General features: G+C 40.0%; 1 protein-coding gene across 1 annotated transcript in view; it reads right to left on the bottom strand.

Annotated features, from left to right (window-relative positions):
• Positions 1-20,575, bottom strand: part of LOC145359531 (protogenin-like) — a 122,509-nt gene that overhangs the window by 4,998 nt on the left and 96,936 nt on the right. Inside the window, exons 12-16 of the mRNA XM_080214163.1 lie at positions 8,497-8,592; positions 6,851-7,037; positions 2,990-3,117; positions 1,685-1,855; positions 437-628 (exon numbers count right to left, since the gene is read on the bottom strand). Coding sequence (XP_080070289.1) covers positions 437-628; positions 1,685-1,855; positions 2,990-3,117; positions 6,851-7,037; positions 8,497-8,592 — 774 coding nt within the window. The remainder of the gene's footprint in view (positions 1-436; positions 629-1,684; positions 1,856-2,989; positions 3,118-6,850; positions 7,038-8,496; positions 8,593-20,575) is intronic.

Below are 20,575 nucleotides of genomic sequence, written 5' to 3'. Positions count from 1 at the left end.
AGCCTTGGGATGAACACAGCCAGAAAAAAATCTCGCTGTATATATCAGTTAAGTTTCATTCCGATAATTCCAATATGTTGCTTTATTTCCTGACCCCTCTGATCTGCAATTATATGATGTGACAGAACTTTCCAAATCCAATTCTTCGATAAAGACTTCCATAGAGTCAGCATAGAATATTACAATTGAAACACTTACACATCCAAAAGTTCTAACTCAGTCACAATAATTAGGCATAATTGTTAATTGCCGGTGGGATAATTTTAAAACCATCTTCTGTTTTTAAATTGCCCGGTTTAGATTCTTTGTAGCCTGTAGGAACAGCATTTCACTTACAAGTATGCCCATTGAGCCTACTTTGAGAGATCTTGTCAGGAAGGCCTAAGAGATTACATTAGTTACACACTTGCCTAATGGCAGCTGACTGTTTACTGACCTTTGGCATCTCCGTTGCTGAGAGAGTCAACCCATTTAGGCCCCTGGCTAAAGTGTAGTGTTTCTTTAGCAGGAATTGCTAGTTCCACAGCATTTGAAAAGGGCCCTTCTCCGACTTCATTAGATGCAGATATCTGAATGAGGTAGACATTTCCTGAAAGGAGGTTCTCCAGCAAAGCCATAGTAATTGTCCCTAAAAACAAAGATGACATTAATGAATCCATAATTTTTTTAAAAATGCACTGGAGGCAGTATCAGTGTATTGCACAACTAATGATCTATTAGTTTTGCACCTCCATATATCACTCTTATTTTAATTCCAGTTTGGAAAAGTATCAATTCGCACAGTTCTGCATCTGATACAAATGTGTTGCATCATCTAAAGGAAACTTACATAAGCAAAGTCTTCCACTAGCCAACTCAAGAGCACTGTTCGGAAAGACCCAAATTAAGTTATCTGACTGGGACAGACGTGGGTGCAATACCATCGGGTATGGGTTTCTTCATCCAAGTCCACAACATAGATCGAGAACAGTATGGAGTCAACATCAATCCTGATTGCACTCCATTCAGCACTGCCTCAGGTACTGTTCTAACAAGTCCCCACTATTTTCTTTCATTCAGCCAGTTCAATATCCATTCCCAAGTTTTAGCTTGGAATAGGACAGGGGACACAAGTTAAAATTAATAAAAGGAAAAATTAGGGCTAATAAAGAAGTTTTTCCTTTGCACAAATAGTGACAACAGATCCATCAACAAGACCATAAGACATAGACGGAGGTGGTCGTCATTTGGCCCATCAAGTCTGTCCCGTCATTCAATGAGATCGTGACCGATCCGATAGGATAACCATCAGCTCCACTTTCCCGCCTTATCCCACAACCCTCAACTTCCTTACTGATTAAAAATCTATCCATCTCAGCCTTCAACATACATCAAGAAAGGTACTATAGTTCCAACAATAAGGGAACTGTGGGCCCTTATTGAATGGATGAAGCAGATTGGATCTAAATGCCTTCATCATCCATAATTATCTTACGATGGTAATTCTCAACCAAGTGTAGGTGGTGAGGGAGACAACTTCCTCACCACTTAAAATCATATTAGCTGTTAGTTATTACACAATTCTCATTCAGATAAGCCCTGATAATAAATGCTATTGATTTAAATGTAATTTGATGATTTGGTAGTTGCCAGAGTTCGATTTACATTAGGTTAAAGCAATTCATGTGTTCTGAGTGAAACTCACCTTCCCTATGAAGCACTTGCCATTCGCCTGCAATCCAGGCCTTTCTGGAAGCATAAAGGATGGTGTATTGAGTGATGACTCTGTTGGTGCCTTCTGGGGGCTTCCAAGAAATTAGAGCAGTTCCTTCTTCAATTAAAGTGACTTTTACACTTGAAGGTGGATTGACTGGAGCTGTGATAAAAACAGTTAATGAAGAGATCTTCAAAAATACTCATATCACAGGGCTTATACATCTAACTTTTAAGAAATTCCAAAAAAATGACCACAACACAGATCAGCACATTATACAAGAATTAGGACTTTTAATTGATTAAAATATTATTGTCACACGTACTGGGATACAGCAAAAAGTATCGTTTCTTATACAGACAAAACATACCATTCATAGAGTACATAGGGGAGGCCAGAACAGTGTTGCAGTTACCAATAGTACGAAGAGAAAGATCAACTGAATATGTGATAGGACCATTCAAGAATCTAATGACAGCAGGGAAGAAGCAGGAAACAGTTGTGTGCCTGTGTGTCCCAGACAAGGTTGTCAATCTGCTCTGAATTTGGGTATATTTTGTGCAACTGGCCCATGTCATCATTAGCCCAAACTAATTTTGTGCCAGTACTTATAGTCAGGATATTATCTTAGTTTAAACTGTATTTAACCAGAGCCCTTTAAGGTGAAAGGGCTAGTATCTAACCCACTTTCACACGCAGTTCAAGGACTGCCGTTATTTGGCATTATTAAAATACAGACAGCATAATGCAGCTTTTTATATAATCCTGATATGCATTGCTAACCGTTCATTACAGCAATGCACTATAATGTCACAGAACTAATCAACCTGATCACTTCCATTCTGGCATCAAATGCAGTAAGAAAGGTTTATTAAAAGGTTGTTTCCACAGAACATTGATGACATTTGATATCACAATAAATGAAACTGGAACATTCACAATGGAACATTGTGTATGGACTGAAGAGCAGATACCAGGTTCAATAGTTTGACACAACTTAAAAGATCTTCAAGCGATTTCATGAGCTGTGAAGATTGGCTGGCAAATTATTTTTTGTTGGATGGGGTCATATTGTTGGTAATTTAGCTGATAACTTGACAATGCTATTTCTCAGAAAATGTTCAGATAATTTATCATTGCTGTTGGAGATCTAATGCTTTACTCATTTCTCAAAACATTCCCCATTGCATTAGGTATAACCAAGAGCAGCATAAAGCAGGGTACCGATTCGTCTTTAGGTAATGTGCAATTGAGTTATTTAAAGTTTAAGATTAGGGAGATTGACACTGTTCCTACCTTCTGGCAACGTAAGCTGATAAACCACAGGACTCCAGGGGCTGGAGAGCTGGTCTGCATGAAGACGCACAGCAAACTCATACTTAGTGAAAGGTTGTAAGCCATGAACAAGCATGTGTGTTTCAGACCTATTTAAATGAAAATAAAATAGAGTTATTAATACGCTAGAATTCTGAAAGGCCAATTATTAGACTTAATTTTTGAGCATAGTTATAAATACCAAGCAGTTTGCAATATAATTAAATTTCTTCAAAACAGCTTAATAAGTACCTGAATTCAGTGTAAAAGTGAAGAATTTTTGAAATCTTTAGCAAAGTGCGGATAAATATCTTTATTATTCATTCAACAATTCAACATGAGCCAAAATATTCAGGGTTCCAGAGGGCAGTGTCTTAGGCGAACTTCAGCTACTTCCTTCCATCACAAGGACAGAAGTGGGGACGTTTGCTGATGACTGCACAATCTTCTGCACCATTCGCTACTCCTTCAGATACTGAAGTAGCCCATGTCCAAATACAGCAAGACCTGGACATTGTGCAGGCTTGAACTGATAAGGGGCAAGTGACATTCATGTCACTCAAGTGCCAGGTAATGACCATCTCCAGTGAGAGAGACTTTAACCATCTTCCCTTTACATTCAATAGCATTACCATCACTGAACCCCTCACTATCAGCAAACACTCACTCTCTCCACCACCGACGCACAGTGGCAGCAGTGTGTGCCATCTACAAGATGCACTACAGGAACTCACCAAGACTCCTTAGACATCACCTTCCAAACTAAACATCATCTAGAAGGACAAAGGCAGCGGACAATGGGAATGCTACCATGTGGAAGTTCTCCTCCAAGCCATTCACCATTCTGATTTGGAAATATATTGACATTCCTGATGTATGCTAATAATCTAGATCTTGGTGTGCAGGGGTCAATTTCAAAGTCTGCAGATGACACAAAACTTGGGAAGGATTGTAAACTGTGGAGAGGACAGTGTAGAACTTTAAAAGGACACAGACAGGTGGGTGGAGTGTACAGATAAATAGCATATAAAATACATTGTGGGTAAGTGTGAGGTGATGAATTTTGGTAGGAAGAACATGGAGAGACAGTATAAACTAAGGGGTAAAATTCTAACAGGGTGCAGAAGAAGAAGGGCTTAGGTGTACATGTGCATTAGTCAATAAAGGAGACAGCAGTTAATAAAACATTATATTCTGGGCTTTACTAATAGGGACATGAAGAACAAGAGCAAGGAGGTTATCTTGACTTGTACAAGACAGTACTAAGACCCCAGCTGGAGTATTATACACAGTTCTGGTTGCCACAACGAAGGATTGGAAAAAATGCAGAAGTAGTTCACAAGAATGGTTCCAAGGATGATAAAATTTCCATTATAAGAATAGACTGTTGAGGTTGAGACCCCTCCTTGGAGAGAAGGTGGCTAAAAGGAGATTTGACAAAGATTTCAAAATCATAACCAGATCAGGAGAAACTGGTCCCACTCATAAAAAGCTCAAAAATAAGTGGGCACATATTTAAGGTGATTTGCAAAAGAAACAAACGTGATGTGATTAAAAAAAAATCTATTTCAAATAGCAAGTGATTCGAGTCTGAAATGCACTGCTTGGAAGTGTGGTGGAGAAAAGTTCAATTCATACATTTGTGAGGGCGTTAGATGATTAATTGAATAGAAACAACGCGCAGGGATATGGGGAAAAGGCAGGACAACAGCACCAAGTCATCATGTTTATTTGGAGAGCAGGTACAGACATGATGGGCCAAATGGCCGCCTTCTGCACTGCAACGATGAGGAGATTCTGGGATTGTCCAGGGCGATGAGGGATGGGCAATGAATGCTTTTCTCGCCAGTAATGACCATATCCCATAAATGAATAAAAAAGAGCAATATTTAATCAAGTGACATTGAAAATTTGTTGCTGAGTTAAGGTGAAATTGGATCGGTGATCTGCATATTAAAAACAGGGTTTAAGTTTTAAGCTTGGAAGCTAAATTCTATCAAAAGAAAGGAAATATGAAACAGCTTGGAGACGTGTAATTCTATACACGGATCAGGAAAATATTTATCTCAAGTGATTGGCATGAGTGAGGCACAAAGCGTGTAACAACGGATTAAGATAACCTATGATAAACTATTTTATTTCACTCTGGAAGAAGGGTGACAGAACGAAACTCTGCAAAAGGAAGAGGATTCTTTCTTGATTGTATCACAGGAATATTGACCGTAGCTACTTTTTTACATTTAACTTGCAACTGAAAATTTCATACTAAATGCTAACCACTGTCGGTCTTCCTTTGACTGTTCCTGCACCTGCCAAGACCCACGATCCCAACCCAAAAGCTAAGTGACAAAGCCTGAAACGGACTGTGGCTTATGTTATTTAGAAATAACCTCCTTTCACGCACCAAAAACTTGACAATTTGATCTTTATTTTTTCATGCATGCCAAACTGGAATACAGTGCTTCAGAAGTCAAAATAAAGTTTTTAGACCTCATAAGCACCCTTTCTAATTGGTTGGAGATAAGAGTTTGACGAGTTAATTTTTTTTTGTTTTCATGTATCCGTTTAACAATTTTGACAATGTTTGACAATTTCTAAATAAACTTGCAGGATCTGAACCATTTGCAAGGCAAATTTTAAGACATTTTGTTCTTGTGGCATTGGTTATATTGTAACAATGGCACAGCAATATGAAAAGTCACCTAACATCTACCCCCGCCCCTCCCACACAAGTTCAGTAAGAATGTAAGGCACAAGAGAGGGGGGAGAGAGGGAAAAGGCAAAGCTGAATTGCTCTGCCATAAAAAAGAGTCACAAAAAAATCACAATGCTTAAAATGTGGGATAACAATAAGTTTTGGATTGTTAAACAACATGGAAACATATCTTAAAGAAAATCACAAATGCAAGTTAATGGTGATGATATAAACAAGTACTTAGTTAAAAGCCGCATTCACTCTGGCTCGAGCTTTCATACTTTTAAAGCGTAAACAACTATCTGGTGTCAGGCCAGAGGGACACAATAATCTCTCTCAAATTGCTAGACAACAAAGGATAGCAGTATGGGGACTCGAATTTTCACTATCTGGCATTCTTGTTTAGAGTGTGATTAGATTGGAGATTGATACTGAACAGCACCCATCTAAAATCACCCTGAACAGGCAGGCATAGACAAACGCAACGCATCACAAGTGAACATACTTGCAAAGGCTGAAGGTGTTGATTGAAAAGAAATAACGTACGCTAATGAGATACATTAGTGTAAATCTTAAAACAGCTTTCCCCAAATAGTTTCATCTGGACTCCAAGCATCTTGTTGATATTCAGCAGATTTCCGAACTTCTGAATTTACAAGACGACTTGAGATGTCTGAATTGAATACAATGCTTCAATAAAATAAATAGTATTCGGGACGATCTCCAAATACAATTTCTTTAAGTCAGTCACATCAACAAAGCTCAGATGTACTTGTGCAAGAACACACTGCTATAAAAGTAAAATATTGTTATTGATGGAAATTCAAAACAAAACAGAAAAATGACAAATACTCAGCAGGTCAGTCAGCAACTGTGGAGAGAAAGTTAACACTTAGATCAATGACATCTCAGCAGAACTGAGTTCTAAAGAAAATCCATCGATTAGGATCATCGATCTGAAGTATTAACTATTTATCTTCCCTCCAGATCTGTTGTGAATTTCCAGCAGAATTTTCTGTTTTTAAACAATGTACATTTGAAAATTATGCAGTTCCATTGTATAATTAATAACCCCCAAACCGCTGACTGTTGCAAAGTCAGCTTTGTCATCTTGCGATATAGATTCACAAATAGAGATGTTTACTTACGTCTGAAGGTACATGACAAGGGAGGCATTCTGCAGCCCCACAGGATTACAGCGGACAGTATAGTTGATCATTACTGCAGCAGTAAAAACCGGTTTCCCCCATTGTAAAGAGATGGAGGATGAACTGTTGGCCTTTGCGTACAAGTGATGAGGTGGAGGTGGAGGAGGAACCATGCGATCACGAACAGCTACCAAATTTAAAAAAAAGTTCATCATCTGTTTTGGGCTCTAAAAAGCACATTTAAATACTAGCGCTCTTTCATTAAATCAGAAATATGGTTTGAGTTTGCATCCGAAAAATGTATGTTTTCTACAAGTATTTATCAACTTGAGGAAGGAATAACTATTTCAATGGAGAACAGCTGCAAGCTCGGGGGACAAGATGTTATCAAACCCCTGAGAAATGGCCAACATAAATTCAGCAAGATCGATCTTCAAAGCATGCATGTTGGAGAGTTGAATTGGAACCACATATGCACCTTGATTAAAATAGCGACAGTTTTCCAAACCTATTGAACAATCAGGACATGTTATCAAGTTCTGTAGCAAAACAAGAGTATTTAACACAGCTTTAGAGTGATTCAAAAGATTAAACAAATTTAGGAAAATTCTGAGGATCCCTACAGTGAAGGAGGTCATTCAGCCCATCAAACCTGCACTTACCACAATCCCACCCAAGCTCCACATATTTATCTTGCTAATCCCCTTCGGGGTCAATTTAGCATGGCCAATCCACCTAACTTGCACATCTTTGGAGTGTGGGAGGAAACCCGAAGAAAACCCACACCGACATGGGGAAAATGTGCAAACTTCACACAGGCAGTGGCCCAAGGCTGGAATTGAACCTGGGTCCCTGACGCTGTGAGGCAGCAGTGCTAACCACTGTGCTCCTCCATGGGCATATTAAGATGTTGCCAACTTACACAACAGTAAAAACACTAAACTGAGAGACAAATGGCAAAGAATGAAATGGTTCAAACTCAGACAAAAATAATTTCCAATTTACTAAATCCGCAGTTGCTGTTTGGATTTGGAATGTTGCGACATTCAGCAGCTTAAGATTGGGAATTCAAGGCTGGGGTTTTCTGCCCCACCCTTGTGGTGAGTTTGCCCGTAGCGGAGGTGACTCACCATTGCCTGCTGGTGGGACCTTCAAGTCAATGGCAATTTGCATGGCTCACCCACCCTGTCATGGGGAACCTGCCGCATTGGGGATGGAGATTGACTTTGTTGGAAGTGAAAGATTGGCCACTGGTGGGACAGACCAGAAAATCCCACCTCAAATCCATTTATCTCCACAGACAGACAATGTTATTTACTGCAATTTTTTTTTGCATAGCAAAAATTAAAATCTTTAAAACAGGTTCCTATAAATCTGAAGTGATTGATGGGAGCTGGTGATTTTGAAGTAACTAACTGGCTACTTTAGGTCCGACAGGATGTCCTTGTTTACAATTAGCATTAGTAGCAAGAACTCTCACTTAACATTTAGCCATCAGAATTGGGGAATGGAGGTGGGGGCGTTCTAGCAAGGTTCTATTACAATAAAATGCTTTCCAGGTTCACTGGATTTTTCTGGAGATCACTCCTTCAACATTTGATACTCTGTACAATTTTAAAATGGAGAGTGAAAAATAAGCCACTTACACACGCATCCTGGGGTGCTTACGGTCTGGTCTGCCTGGTAACCTTCACCCATATAATTGTAAGCCAGCAAACGGATATGATACTTTCTCCGAGGATCTAAAGTTTGAAAAACAGTCATTTAAGGCTTACGTATATCCTCTTTTCTGCTCATTATATATATCTGCATTGTCACATAGCTCCTTGCTTAGAAGGTCTGTTCTGTTGCCACAGATTAGTGGCTGTCGCTCAGTGCCATCTAGCCTGCAGAATAATTTTTAATAATTCATAAATTAATCTGAAAAGTATGAAGCAGTGTTAAAAAGTTAAGCAAGTATAATTTATGAAAACAGATTCCAGATATCATGGCATTTGTAATAATCTAAACATGGACAATAACAGGGGAAAAACATCAAAAACATAAAAATTAATTGATTTTGAAGTTCAGTGATGTCCTTCCACATTTAACGTGCTTATTTTAAGCATTTTAAGAGTCAAACACTCCTCTTTTCTCAACTATTTTATTTATTAGTGTCCAAGTAGGCTTATATTAACCCTGCAATGAAGTTGCTGTGAAAATCCCGTAGTCACCACACTCTGGTGCCTGTTCAGGTACATTGGGTGGCACAGTTGCACAGTGGTTAGCACTGCTGCCTGAGTACCAGCAACCCAGGTTTGATTCCTGGCTTAGGTCACCGTCTGTGTGGAGTTTTCATGGTTAGACATGCTGGTTAGGTGCATTGACCATGCTAAATTTTCCTTCCGTGTACCTGAACAGGTGCCGGAGTGTAGCGACTACACATTTTCACAGTAAATTCATTGTAATGTTAATGTAAGCCTACTTGTGACTAATAAATTTTTAAAAAATTACAATGAGGGAGAATTTAGTATGGCCAATCCATGTCTTTTGGACTGTGGGAGGAAACTGGAGCACTGGAGGAAACCCACACAGACACAGGGAGATCACGCTGACTCCGCATAAACAGTGACCCAAGCCGGGAATTGAACATGGGTCCTTGGAGTTGTGAGGCAGAAGTGCTAACCACTGCGCCACTGTACCACCCAACGAGACTTCATGCTGAATAAATCTAAATACTGTTGTATCGTTGTATGCAGATGATGCTACTTTCCCTTCTCCAAAACATTTGAAAAAACAAGCTATTCACTAAACATGCAGAAAACTCATATCCTCAAAATCTGACAAGAAAGGCGGTCAAAAAGCAGCATCCTCTCCTAAGCCAACTTGCTCAGCATCATGGCGCTAGTCATTCTTGCCAGAAAGGACATATCATTTGTATACCTGACACCAGATTCTCACAGCAACTGCTCTACTCAGGACTTATGTTGTGGCAAGAGATTCCCAAGAGGACAGCAAAGACTCAAAGATGTTCTCAAAGCATTTCTAAAGAGGCCAAAGATCCCCACCCACCCACTGTATACCCTGGCTTACAACAGGTCAAAATTGTGAAGACTCATTTGGCAAGGCACCAAGCATAATTGAGGGGTTTTGTTGGGAAATGTGCAACGGTGAAGTTGAAGTGTCGGAGGGATCACAAAGCTCCAAAAAACCCAGCTATCCAACCCTTTAAGCTCTACCCGACTCCTACGATAGAGTCATGTTGAAAGGGCTAGGATACAAAAGCAGGGATGTACTTCTGAGGCTGTATAAGGCTCTTTTCAGACCCCATTTGGAGTACTGTCAGCTGTTTTGGGCCCCATCTTCTAAGGATGGATGTGCTGGCCTTAGAAAACGTCCAGAGTAGGTTCACAAGAATGATCCCTGGAATGACGAGCTTGTCACATGAGGAATGGTTGAGGACTCTGGGTCCGTACTCATTGGAGTTTAAAAGGGTGGGTGTGGCGGTGGCGGGGGGTGTGGCGATGGATCTTACCGAAACTTACAGGATAGTGCGAGGCCTGGATAGAATGGATGTGGAGAGGATGTTACCACTAGTGGAAAAGCTAGAACCAGAGGGCACAACCTCAGGCTAAGGGAATGATCCCTTAAAACAGAGATGAGGAGGAATTTCTTCAGCCAGAGTGGTGAATCTGTGGAACTCTTTGCCACAGAAGTCTGTGGAGGTCAGGACATTGAGTGTCTTCAAGACAGAGATAGATAGGTTCTTGATTGATAAGGGGATCAGCGGTTATGGGGAAAAGACAGGAGAGTGGGGATGAGAAAAATATCAGCCATGATTGAAAGGTGCAGCAGATTTGATGGGCAGAATGGCCTAATTCTGCTCCTATGTCTTATGGTCTATGAGTCTGCAGATCATGCATGGATTGGACTGATCAGCCATCAAACCAGAAAGGAAGCCAGTCATCCTCGATCCTGGAGACTGCCTGAAGAGGAGGATATTGAATCCCAAGTAGTTGTGACCAATATCTCTTATCCATTCTGCCTTTGGGTTTTCTCTCCAGGTTGAGAGTCTCAAAACCAACAGTCAATGCCAGATTTTGGACCTTGCTGGTGTATTTTTTGGGAAGACATTTCACAGTACCTGCAGGGTAATTAAATAAAGATCGGCAGCAACCAAGTCTAAGAGTAAGGTAGCCACACTGAAGCTGGAGAGCGCTTTGGTACAGTCACAATTTTAAAAACTGTGCTCATTAGCTCACTAGGGCACTAGAGAAACACTCAACATGGAAGCTGAACACAGAAGTGCATCTCCCCGAACCTTTCCAAGTTGGGTTGAGTGGGGTCAAGGATCGCTCTAAGCACTCTTGAGCGTGGGAAGCAATGGGTGCGTGAAGCGGATAACTACTTGGCACGCCACCGCAGTGATGCAGCAACTATAACACTATCGCACACCCACCCCCCACCCCCACAACAAGGTTTCCCACTCATTTAACAGTACTTATAATTCGTGCATAGCTCACTTAAAAAAAAATGTTCATTTTTCAAACACCATTGATTTCCGGAGAACTGGATTTGAGATACTGTACCTGTACTAAATGTTACCAAAATAAGAATTCAATTTGCCCATTCCTTTACGCTTTCTGATCTTTAAAAATTTAAAAGGGCAAAATTCCATCACAAATCCTGTATTCTTAAACCCAGAATCCTTTTGGAAGGTTTCAAATGAAAAACACAGGAATGTATAAAATCCAATGCACAGATGTTACATTCCATCTGGCCAGTCCCCAAGTTCAAAATTATTCCATGCACAATTTTGGATAATTGACAATTATCTCAACCTATTATCCATTCATTGGTTTTTTCCCAGTGCTATTCCCACCATCTCCCGACCTCCCAGTCTTTTCTAGTTATATTTCCCTCTGTGCTGCAGTGTAGAGTTTTGTGATGTCATTGTTCAATTTATCCACTCAATAAGATCTCACCTGAGCTCTCTGCCCTCCAAGTCAGAGTGTTCCCAATTTCAAGTGTCCAACACAAGTCAATTTAGTTATGTTTTCAGCAAACTTGTAATACAATGGCTAGAATTCTACACAGTATGATACTGGACCAGTGTTTTGTGTAAGATCATTCTCCACCTTTGTACTCCATCTTACTGGTTAAATGCCTTTAAGATCTTATCTATTTTCTTTAATATTTGCCACAATTTTTCGAAGAGATTCGGTGAGTGGATTAGAAGTACACAAGCTCACTTTCTGATGCTGTGTTCTGTTGACTTACTCCATTTAGTTTATTCCCTTTTCTCAGTTTCAATATCGTGTATTCACATTCACAGTATATTAAAACAGTCCAACGACTACCTAACTTTCCTCAAATTCATTCATATTCACTACACCATTTATTACACACAACAGTAGCAACTTGCTTTCAACAAATGCGATTTTGAGATAGTGGCACATCCTGAATAAGCATCTTATTCATAGGTGCGAATTTAGTGAGATTGCTTTATTCTGCTGAGCAGTACATCAAAATACTTCAACTTAAAAGAAAGGTTTGAGCATAAGCACTGCATTCGTGCAGCACAAATTATTTATACATAATAAGCATTCTAATCACAAGTCACATTGCCAGTTTAAGCTGCCAGGCATTGGAGAGTGTTCAATGATTTCTCTATCACTGCTGATTTAGAAACAGAGAATTAATAACAACCAAGGTACAATTTTGCACCCGTCTGTTAACCCCTGGAAAAAACATTATTGGACATATCTGCAAATAATTCATTTTTAAACAACAATACACTTTTAAAGGAGTTGCCTGAGCTCTGAGGAAAATTAGCTTGAATATTTTAAAAAGTCAAACTCTTCTGCTAGCAGCAAACAATCATTTTAAATAAATTAGGGAATTGTCATCAGCATCTGCATACTTGACTGCTTCGATATCAAATTAAAAACATTGCTCTAAATGAAATTTTTTTTAAAAACTATAAGCACAGGGTAACTAGCTCATGGATCTTCCAACAAAACAACTTATCTACAGGGGACCCCTGCTGACTTGTTGAATGCCAGAGGTTGGCCCCACTACCATTTATCATACTGTCAAATGGCTTAAAATGTCTGCTGCCCTCCCGAGTGGTCATCCAGAACCGGTCACTGTTCCATTAAATGGAGACAAGTGAAGGTCTAATGTCAACACAGAATTGCCCTTCCTCAGAGAGAGATACTGCTCACAGCAATAGTTTACACAATGCATCTTAACACACGAGGCCTCTCTTTGTAATCGCAGCCAATCCATCACTCTGCGGCTCTATAAAGTTTAAGATTTTCTTATCCAAGACTGCAAGGCAGTGATATTTAAAGTTTTGATTACCTTTACATGCTACATTTGGGGGCATTTGTACAAACTGAAGCCAATGCAACATCCAGTTTGAGTACAACTTTATCTTAAAATTCAAAATGGGAAAGGAATCAGTTTATTAACAAGCTGCAATACAAAGAGCAATTATCATTTAAAGCTATCTGAACAAAGCAGAAACACATGGTCCCTGCAAAGAAGCTTCCAGGCTGTGTAATGAATTCAAATTCATTTAATTAGCAACTCTCATGGATTTTAAATACAGCTGTCCTACAGGCCAAAAATAGTTTATAAATCCCAATTTGCCAACAACAAATAAAGATTTCCTCTCTTTCTGCCCCCTCCCCCCAACCTAATTTTATCCCATTTTCCTTGCAAGTCAGTGACTCTCGCTGGGGCACAGCTCCATCAATGTCAGCAGCCTTCTGGCACCTCAGCAAAGTGAGACGCGAAAATAAATGTCAATAGGGTACTTGATCATAAGCATATCCATGCCAGAGCACTTTCCAGCAGAGGTCACTAGATAGCAATCAGGAGCACGAACCTAACTGATACTTCCCCTCCTTAGCCAGAGGCACCCAGGATAATTGTAACACCCCCACTACCAAGATAAGCCAACCAGAGCATAGTCTGTATGGGTCAGTAACACATCAAGAGCCACTGAATGAGAAAGCAGTGTTTTAATTTCTTCACGCGTCTATTAATTTTACTGAACCATTTAGCACAGTCATAATGAATGGCAAGATTAATTGGCTAACAGAGGCAAAGCTGAAAAACTTTTCAGGTCATCCCAACATCTTTTCTCTGCAAAAGGTCCTCAATTAAAACTTTTAAAAATTTATAGGGCGGTCATTATTAAGACAATTCCACAGGGCAAAAGTATACAGGATTCATTCCAGGCACTCAAATAACCTAACCAATCCCGTCGAGGAAAAATGAACAGCGCTGCTGCTCCAGAGTGTCTGAAAGCAGACAACCTTCCTATCTCTCTTGACATATAGGCTCAAAAGGACTTAATGGGGCAAATGTTGGGGAAACCCGAGGCAGCATGACTGTGTAAACTCACCTCACTGAAAAGATTACATAATCATATTGACAAATTATGCACTACCAGGCAAAGCACCCCTACTTAGCAAAGCTAAGCTTTTAGCTACTTAGCTTTTAAGTAAAATAATGTATGACTGAAAAATAATTATTGGCACGTGAAGTGGATGACAAGTATATTACAGCGCATTTAAATTGTTGTTGAAATAATGAACAAACACAAGATTGCCAAACCTGCAATATACTGCTGGGTAAAAGTGTCACGGTCAGTACAGCAGTGAATAGAACAGAATTTTTTCATATTAGTTCTGATTCAAGTCATCAAGAAAGTTTTTTTTCTTTTTAAGGTTTTCTGAGCACAATTTTTAGCGAAAACACCCTACAAAAGTCAGCTGAATTAAAACGTGTGAAAATGGTCGATTTTTCTCCTCTAAGTTGGGACGTGCAGAGCTCCCATTACACAGCAATACGTCTGCTGCTGCTAATGGATCATCTAAAACAAAAGTGCAGCCTTTGCTGTTTTAATGGTTTCTGGTAACCAGATAACCTACAAGAGGGCTTAGATGCAAAACACTTGTAGTGGGTTCAAATAATCCCCATAAAAACCTGAGAGCCACCACTTATCAGGAGATCTACTAGCGACCATTATTTATTATACACTATCTTTGTTAAAAGTTCAAACAGTGGAAATCTTTACCTTAAGATAACACACTGTCTTTAAGTAAAGGACTATGGAGTTAATGCTGCACCAGTATTGTCTCCACCATTACGGAGATGACCTTTCTGTTAAATCGTGTTGGAGATGATCCACTGTCTCCTTGTTGCTTTTACTTTAAAGCCCCAGACTACAAACTTTAAAGGAACTAAAATTTCTCACAACAGTTCTAAATGATCTAACGTACAGTTACAGAATGAGAAATATTGTAAGTGGCCAGTGGAAACTGTATTGAGTTTCTAAACTAAAGGCACATTAAAAACAAGTCAAACGACGTTGGAACACACACACACACACTGAAGAAATTATTTATTTCTCAAGGAACACAAGGTTTTACGATTACTTAATTAATCACAATAATTTTCTGTTCACACTGCATTGTGCAATGATGGCACCATTTTATTGATACTTTGGGGCTCAGTACACGGTGCAAGACTGAATGTGTTTCTCTGGCTCAAAGTTTCTCGTGCAAAGAAAACTCAGCTATGGGGAAAGACCAAGACAGTAGCTTGTGAAAAATGCAGCTCGTATGAATGGAACAGATGGTCAGAAAAGAAAGAAAAAGGCACATCAAGGCATGACAGTTTTGAAGATACAGAAGTTTTGAGGATCACAGGATGACAACAGTAAGTAAAACTCACTGCAATCAGTGAAGTTATAAAGGCGAAATGAGAAATCGCAGGTGGGCAACTTCAAGGTTTCAAGTGAAAGGTGCAGTGCAATGGACTTATTATTGGTCTGAAACAATTAAACTATTTTGTGCAGGTATAATTTTTCCCTTGTTCTTCCCTGAAGGCAGCAAAGCATATTGGGAAACAGTTCTGGGAGTGCCAGCAGCCCTCTCGTAAGCAGCAGTTTTCCCCACACAGGAACCACAGCGTACTGTAGTGGCATGCTATTCAACTCAGAAGGGCATCACAGGTGAATCCATTCCTGTCCCTCTTGCTCGATACCCGGGCACATTTCGAGCAGTGCTCACTGTATAGAGCTCAGCAGAATGCATTTTCTTCCTCAGTTTTGTCCTGAAGACACCAACCATTGCACTCCATTGCAGTAACCGATGGATTCAGTCCCTTTAGCGCAGAGTAACATCAGCCCTGATATCGCCTTAATCTCTTTTGTTCAGCACCTTCCCTCCTGCATCAGTAAGAAAATAAATCTACACTCCAGCAGGTAGCCAAGTAAATCAGCAAAGAAACAAAGTAACCTGCTCATTTCAACTCATGATGCTCAACAAGACCTTGGAGTCCTCGTCACTGAAAGTGCCCGTGCAGGTACAGCAGGCAGTAAAGGTAACAAATATTAGCCTTCATAGTGAGAGGATTTGAGTGCAAGGATAGGAATGTTTTGCTGCAATTGTATAGGATGCTGGTGAGGCCACACCTGGAGTACTGTGTGCAGTTTTGGTGTCCTTATCTGACGAAAGATGCCCTTGCCACAGAGGGAGTACAACAAAGGTTTACCAGGCTGATTCTTGGGATGACTGGTCTGTTATATGAGGACAGACCAAGTCTGTTAGGATTATATTCACGGGAGTTTAGAAGAGTGAGATGACATTTCATAGAAACTTAAAAAATTCTAACAGGGTTAGACAGGATAGATTCAGAAAGAATGTTCCCAATGGTGAGGAGTCCAAAACCACAGGTCATAGTCTGAGGATATGGGGTAAATCTTTTAGAACTGAGGCGAGGAGAAATTTCTTCAACCAGAGGGTGGTGAATCTGTGGAATTCACTACCACAGAAAATAGTTGAGACCAAAACGTTGCCTGATTTCAAGAAGAAATTAGATACAGCTGTTGGGCTAAAAGAATTAAGGGGTATGGGAGGAAGGGGGAGAGGGGGAGTTATATCAGGATATTGAATTCGATGACCAAGATGAATGGTGGAGTGGGCTTGAAGGGCCGAATGACCTGCTTCTTTTTCTTCTAGTTTCTATGATCCATTTTGCTATCAGGTGGACAAAGAATGAATTTCTCTGATAAAGAAGTCCCTTTAAATTCTCTTTTTTTTAAAAAAAATGGTGGGCACGATGGCCTCCCTGACCTATCTTTGAGGGCCAATTTCTGCTCCAAAATAAAAATTCCAGTGAAATAATTAAAATAGAATAGAATCTCTGCACTGCAGGTGGCCATTTGGCCCATCGAGTCTGCTCCACCATTCATCTTGCTCATGGCTGACTAGGCCCTCTCTCTGCCCTATTCTCATAATCCCACACATTTACCATGGCTAAACTATTTAACCTATACATCTTGGGACAGTAAGGGGCAATTTAGTATGGCCAATCCATGTAACCCACACAGTTTTGGATTGTGCAAGGAAACCAAAGCACCCGGAATAAATGCACACAGACATGAGAAGAACATGAGAACTCCACACAGCCCGTCACGCAAGGCTGGAAGTGAACCCAGCTCCCTGGCACTGAGAGGCAGCAGTGCTAACCACTGTGCCACCCTACTGGTAAGTGCTCATTTAAAAGCTCTGTAGTTTAAACAGCAGCACCCCCATTCCCCCAACTCTAGTTCACACTTTGGGGGTTGTCAATTTTCAAACCCTAAAATGCATCATGGTGGGGGAAAAAAAGTTTGGGAAGCCTGAATCTAAACTATGGATTAAAAAGTCAATCCCTGAGCCGGCTGGTGTACTGGAATGAATCTCCACACAGCTCAGAATCCCACTATCGATGCATAAAAACCCTGAATAAAGCCATCGCTGAAGATTCTATTGATCTTTCCAACAGCTGAAGTTACAGAATTTGGTTCTGCTATCATGTACAAACACTATCATCCCAGATTAGAGCAAGACTCTCACAAAAATCAAACTGCATGTTCAGTAAGTGCATAGTGCACAAATACACAACATAGTGTTCTCACTACGGGAGTATTTCATGTTATATAATGAAAACAAGAAGTCATTTTATTAAATCCAATAGCAAAAGCTGTGCTCGAGTTTACCATTAAACTTTTATCATAATACTACTTGCTGAATTCCAAATCAGTTAAAGTTTCTTGCCAATTGTTTAGATTTTAGAATTGGCTAAATGGACAGACAATTGAAATTTAAATAAAACAACTAAATATGCAGATTCCAAGAACAAATATCAAGACTGCACTGAGTGATCTGACATTAGAGATTTGTGTTCTAGAATTGCAGAACCAAGTTGCCTGCCTCCTCACTCCTGAGACTTCAGCAGACTCTGTTGAATCTCTCAAACTAATGAGAGACAGTCTCAAAGGATTTTTAAGACTCTTCAATATTTTAAAGCATGTCACAGTTCATTAGACACAATCTTCTGCATGAATTCAGACACTCCGATACAATCTACAGCATCAATGCAGCAGAGGTAAAATTTAATTCTTTGTCAGTTCTGTTCGCAAAGCCCTCAGGACCAAGAACATTGCAAGCTAACTTAAACAGGTCACACATTAGAACATATTAACCATTCCACTTTGGTCATTATAAAAAGAAATCTAGACCCAAAATCACAAATATTGATTTTAACATAAACTAGAATGGAAATATTAAATATCAGGCAACAAGGTGGCACAGTGGTTAGCACTTCTGCCTCACAGCGCCAGGGACCCAGGTTCGATTTCCGGCTTGGGTCACTGTCTGTGTGGAGTTAGCACATTCTCCTGCGTGGATTTTCTCCGGGTGCTCTAGTTTCCATCCACAGTCCGGAAGACATTCTGGTTAGGTGCAGTGGCTATGCTAAATTCTCCCTCAGTGTACCCAAATAGGTGCCGGAGTGCAGTGACTAGGGGATTTTCACAGTAACTTCATTTCAGTGTTAATGTAAGTCTACTTGTGACACATAAATAAACTTAAAAACGTCCTCTTATTCATAACTTCCTCTTATTCATACGAACACTATGCCTATGCCCTGCCAGCTCCACAGAGGTAACTACTCCAATTGTGCTTTTCCTTTGCCTTTGATATTTTCTCTTCAAGTGTTTATCTAACTCCCTCTCAAATAGCCACTTATGATAATACATTCAACATTCTAATAATGCTGATTTTTTTGGTAGCATTTCTCTTTATGGTCCAAGTGTTAATCCTAAAGTTGTACTCTCTTGCTACTAAATATTGGTCAGCAGAAATGCACCAGGTACCTCCTTAAACTCAATCACAATGCATCTTCCCCATGGCCAACATCATTTATATAAATGTGGTGCGTCAAACCGCACACAGTATTCAGCTGAAGTTTAATTGGATGGCACAGCAGTTAGCACTGCTACCTCAAGGCCAGTGAATTGGGTTTGATTCCGGCCTTGGGTCACTGTCTATGCGGAGCCTGCATGTTTATCTGTGTGTGGCTTTCCTCCAGATACTCCAATCCAGAAAACCTGCTGTAAGGTGGATTGTCCATGCTAAATTCTCCCTCAGTGTAACCCGAACAGCCGCTGGAATGTGGCAACTAGAGGATTTTTACAGTAACTTCATTGCAGTGTTAATGTAAGCCTACTTGTGACACTAATAAATAATCTTAAAACAAATAATTGTCCACAAAAATTCACCACCCTTTCCTAACTTCTGTATTTACTGCTCTTACGTGTAAAGTCAAGAAGCCCACTTGCATTATTTATGGCTTTTTCTGTTTGCAATCCTGCTTTTAAAGACTGGAGTAACTGTACCCCATAATTCTCAATTCCTCTGCTTTATGATGATTTACTTTATTATTTTTCCATCATCCTTTTTCACAAAATATACCACTTCACATTAACCACACAGCTGCCCACTCTTCAATGAAGGGGGCATGATTTCAAGAGAGAGAAAAATATCTATGGTATTGTTTTAAAAGAAACAAAACATTGTGTAAAAAAAAAATTATCTACTCTGTTTTCAAGTAGAAAATATTGGAATTTATTGAAAATAATCAGGTCAACAGAGGATGAAAATTGACTTTGCAAGTCTCCATGTTGCTCATTGTAATTTCCCATGGATATAGGAAGAAAACTCAAGTCCGAACTGTGACAGCACATTTACCCAATAGCTTCTAACATTATCCTTCATCACCTTGGTGCCTAGCAGGGTAAATATTTGGGGTTACAGGGATAGTGGGATTGTCGTCAGTGCAGGCTCGATGGGACAAACGGCCTCCTTCTGCACTGTAGGGATTCCATGATTTGTTAAGAGTCAGATAAGAACAGGATGGATCTCTATAGCCTGTCATATACCTCACTATTTATGCTACCAAATGGAGAATTATTTGATTTGTCACATGTATTAGTATACAGTGAAAGGTATTGCTTTTTGCACACCATACAAAGCATACCGTTCATAGAGAAGGAAGAGATTGTGCACAACGTAATGTTACAGCCATAGCTAGGGTGCAGTGGAAGATCAACTTAATGCAAGGTGGGTCCATTCAAAAGTCCGATGGCAGCAAAGAAGAAGCTGTTCTTGAGTTGGTTGGCACGTGACCAAAGGCTTTTGTATCTTTTTCCCGACGGAAGGTAGTAGAAGAGAGAATGTCCGGAGCTTGTGGGGTCCTTAATTATGCTGGCTGCTTTGCTGAGGCAGCGGGAAATGTAGACGGTATCAATGGATGGGAGGCTGGTTTGCATGATGAATATTTTGCTTGACAAAGTCTGGCTGGCAGTCTTGGAACTAAATTTCAGCAAGGTTCTGACGCTGA

This window comes from Carcharhinus amblyrhynchos, chromosome 28, assembly GCF_965287045.1.
Source record: "Carcharhinus amblyrhynchos chromosome 28, sCarAmb.v2.hapA, whole genome shotgun sequence".
Taxonomy (NCBI): Eukaryota; Metazoa; Chordata; class Chondrichthyes; order Carcharhiniformes; family Carcharhinidae; genus Carcharhinus; species Carcharhinus amblyrhynchos.
This window is presented reverse-complemented; position numbering and strand designations above follow the sequence as displayed.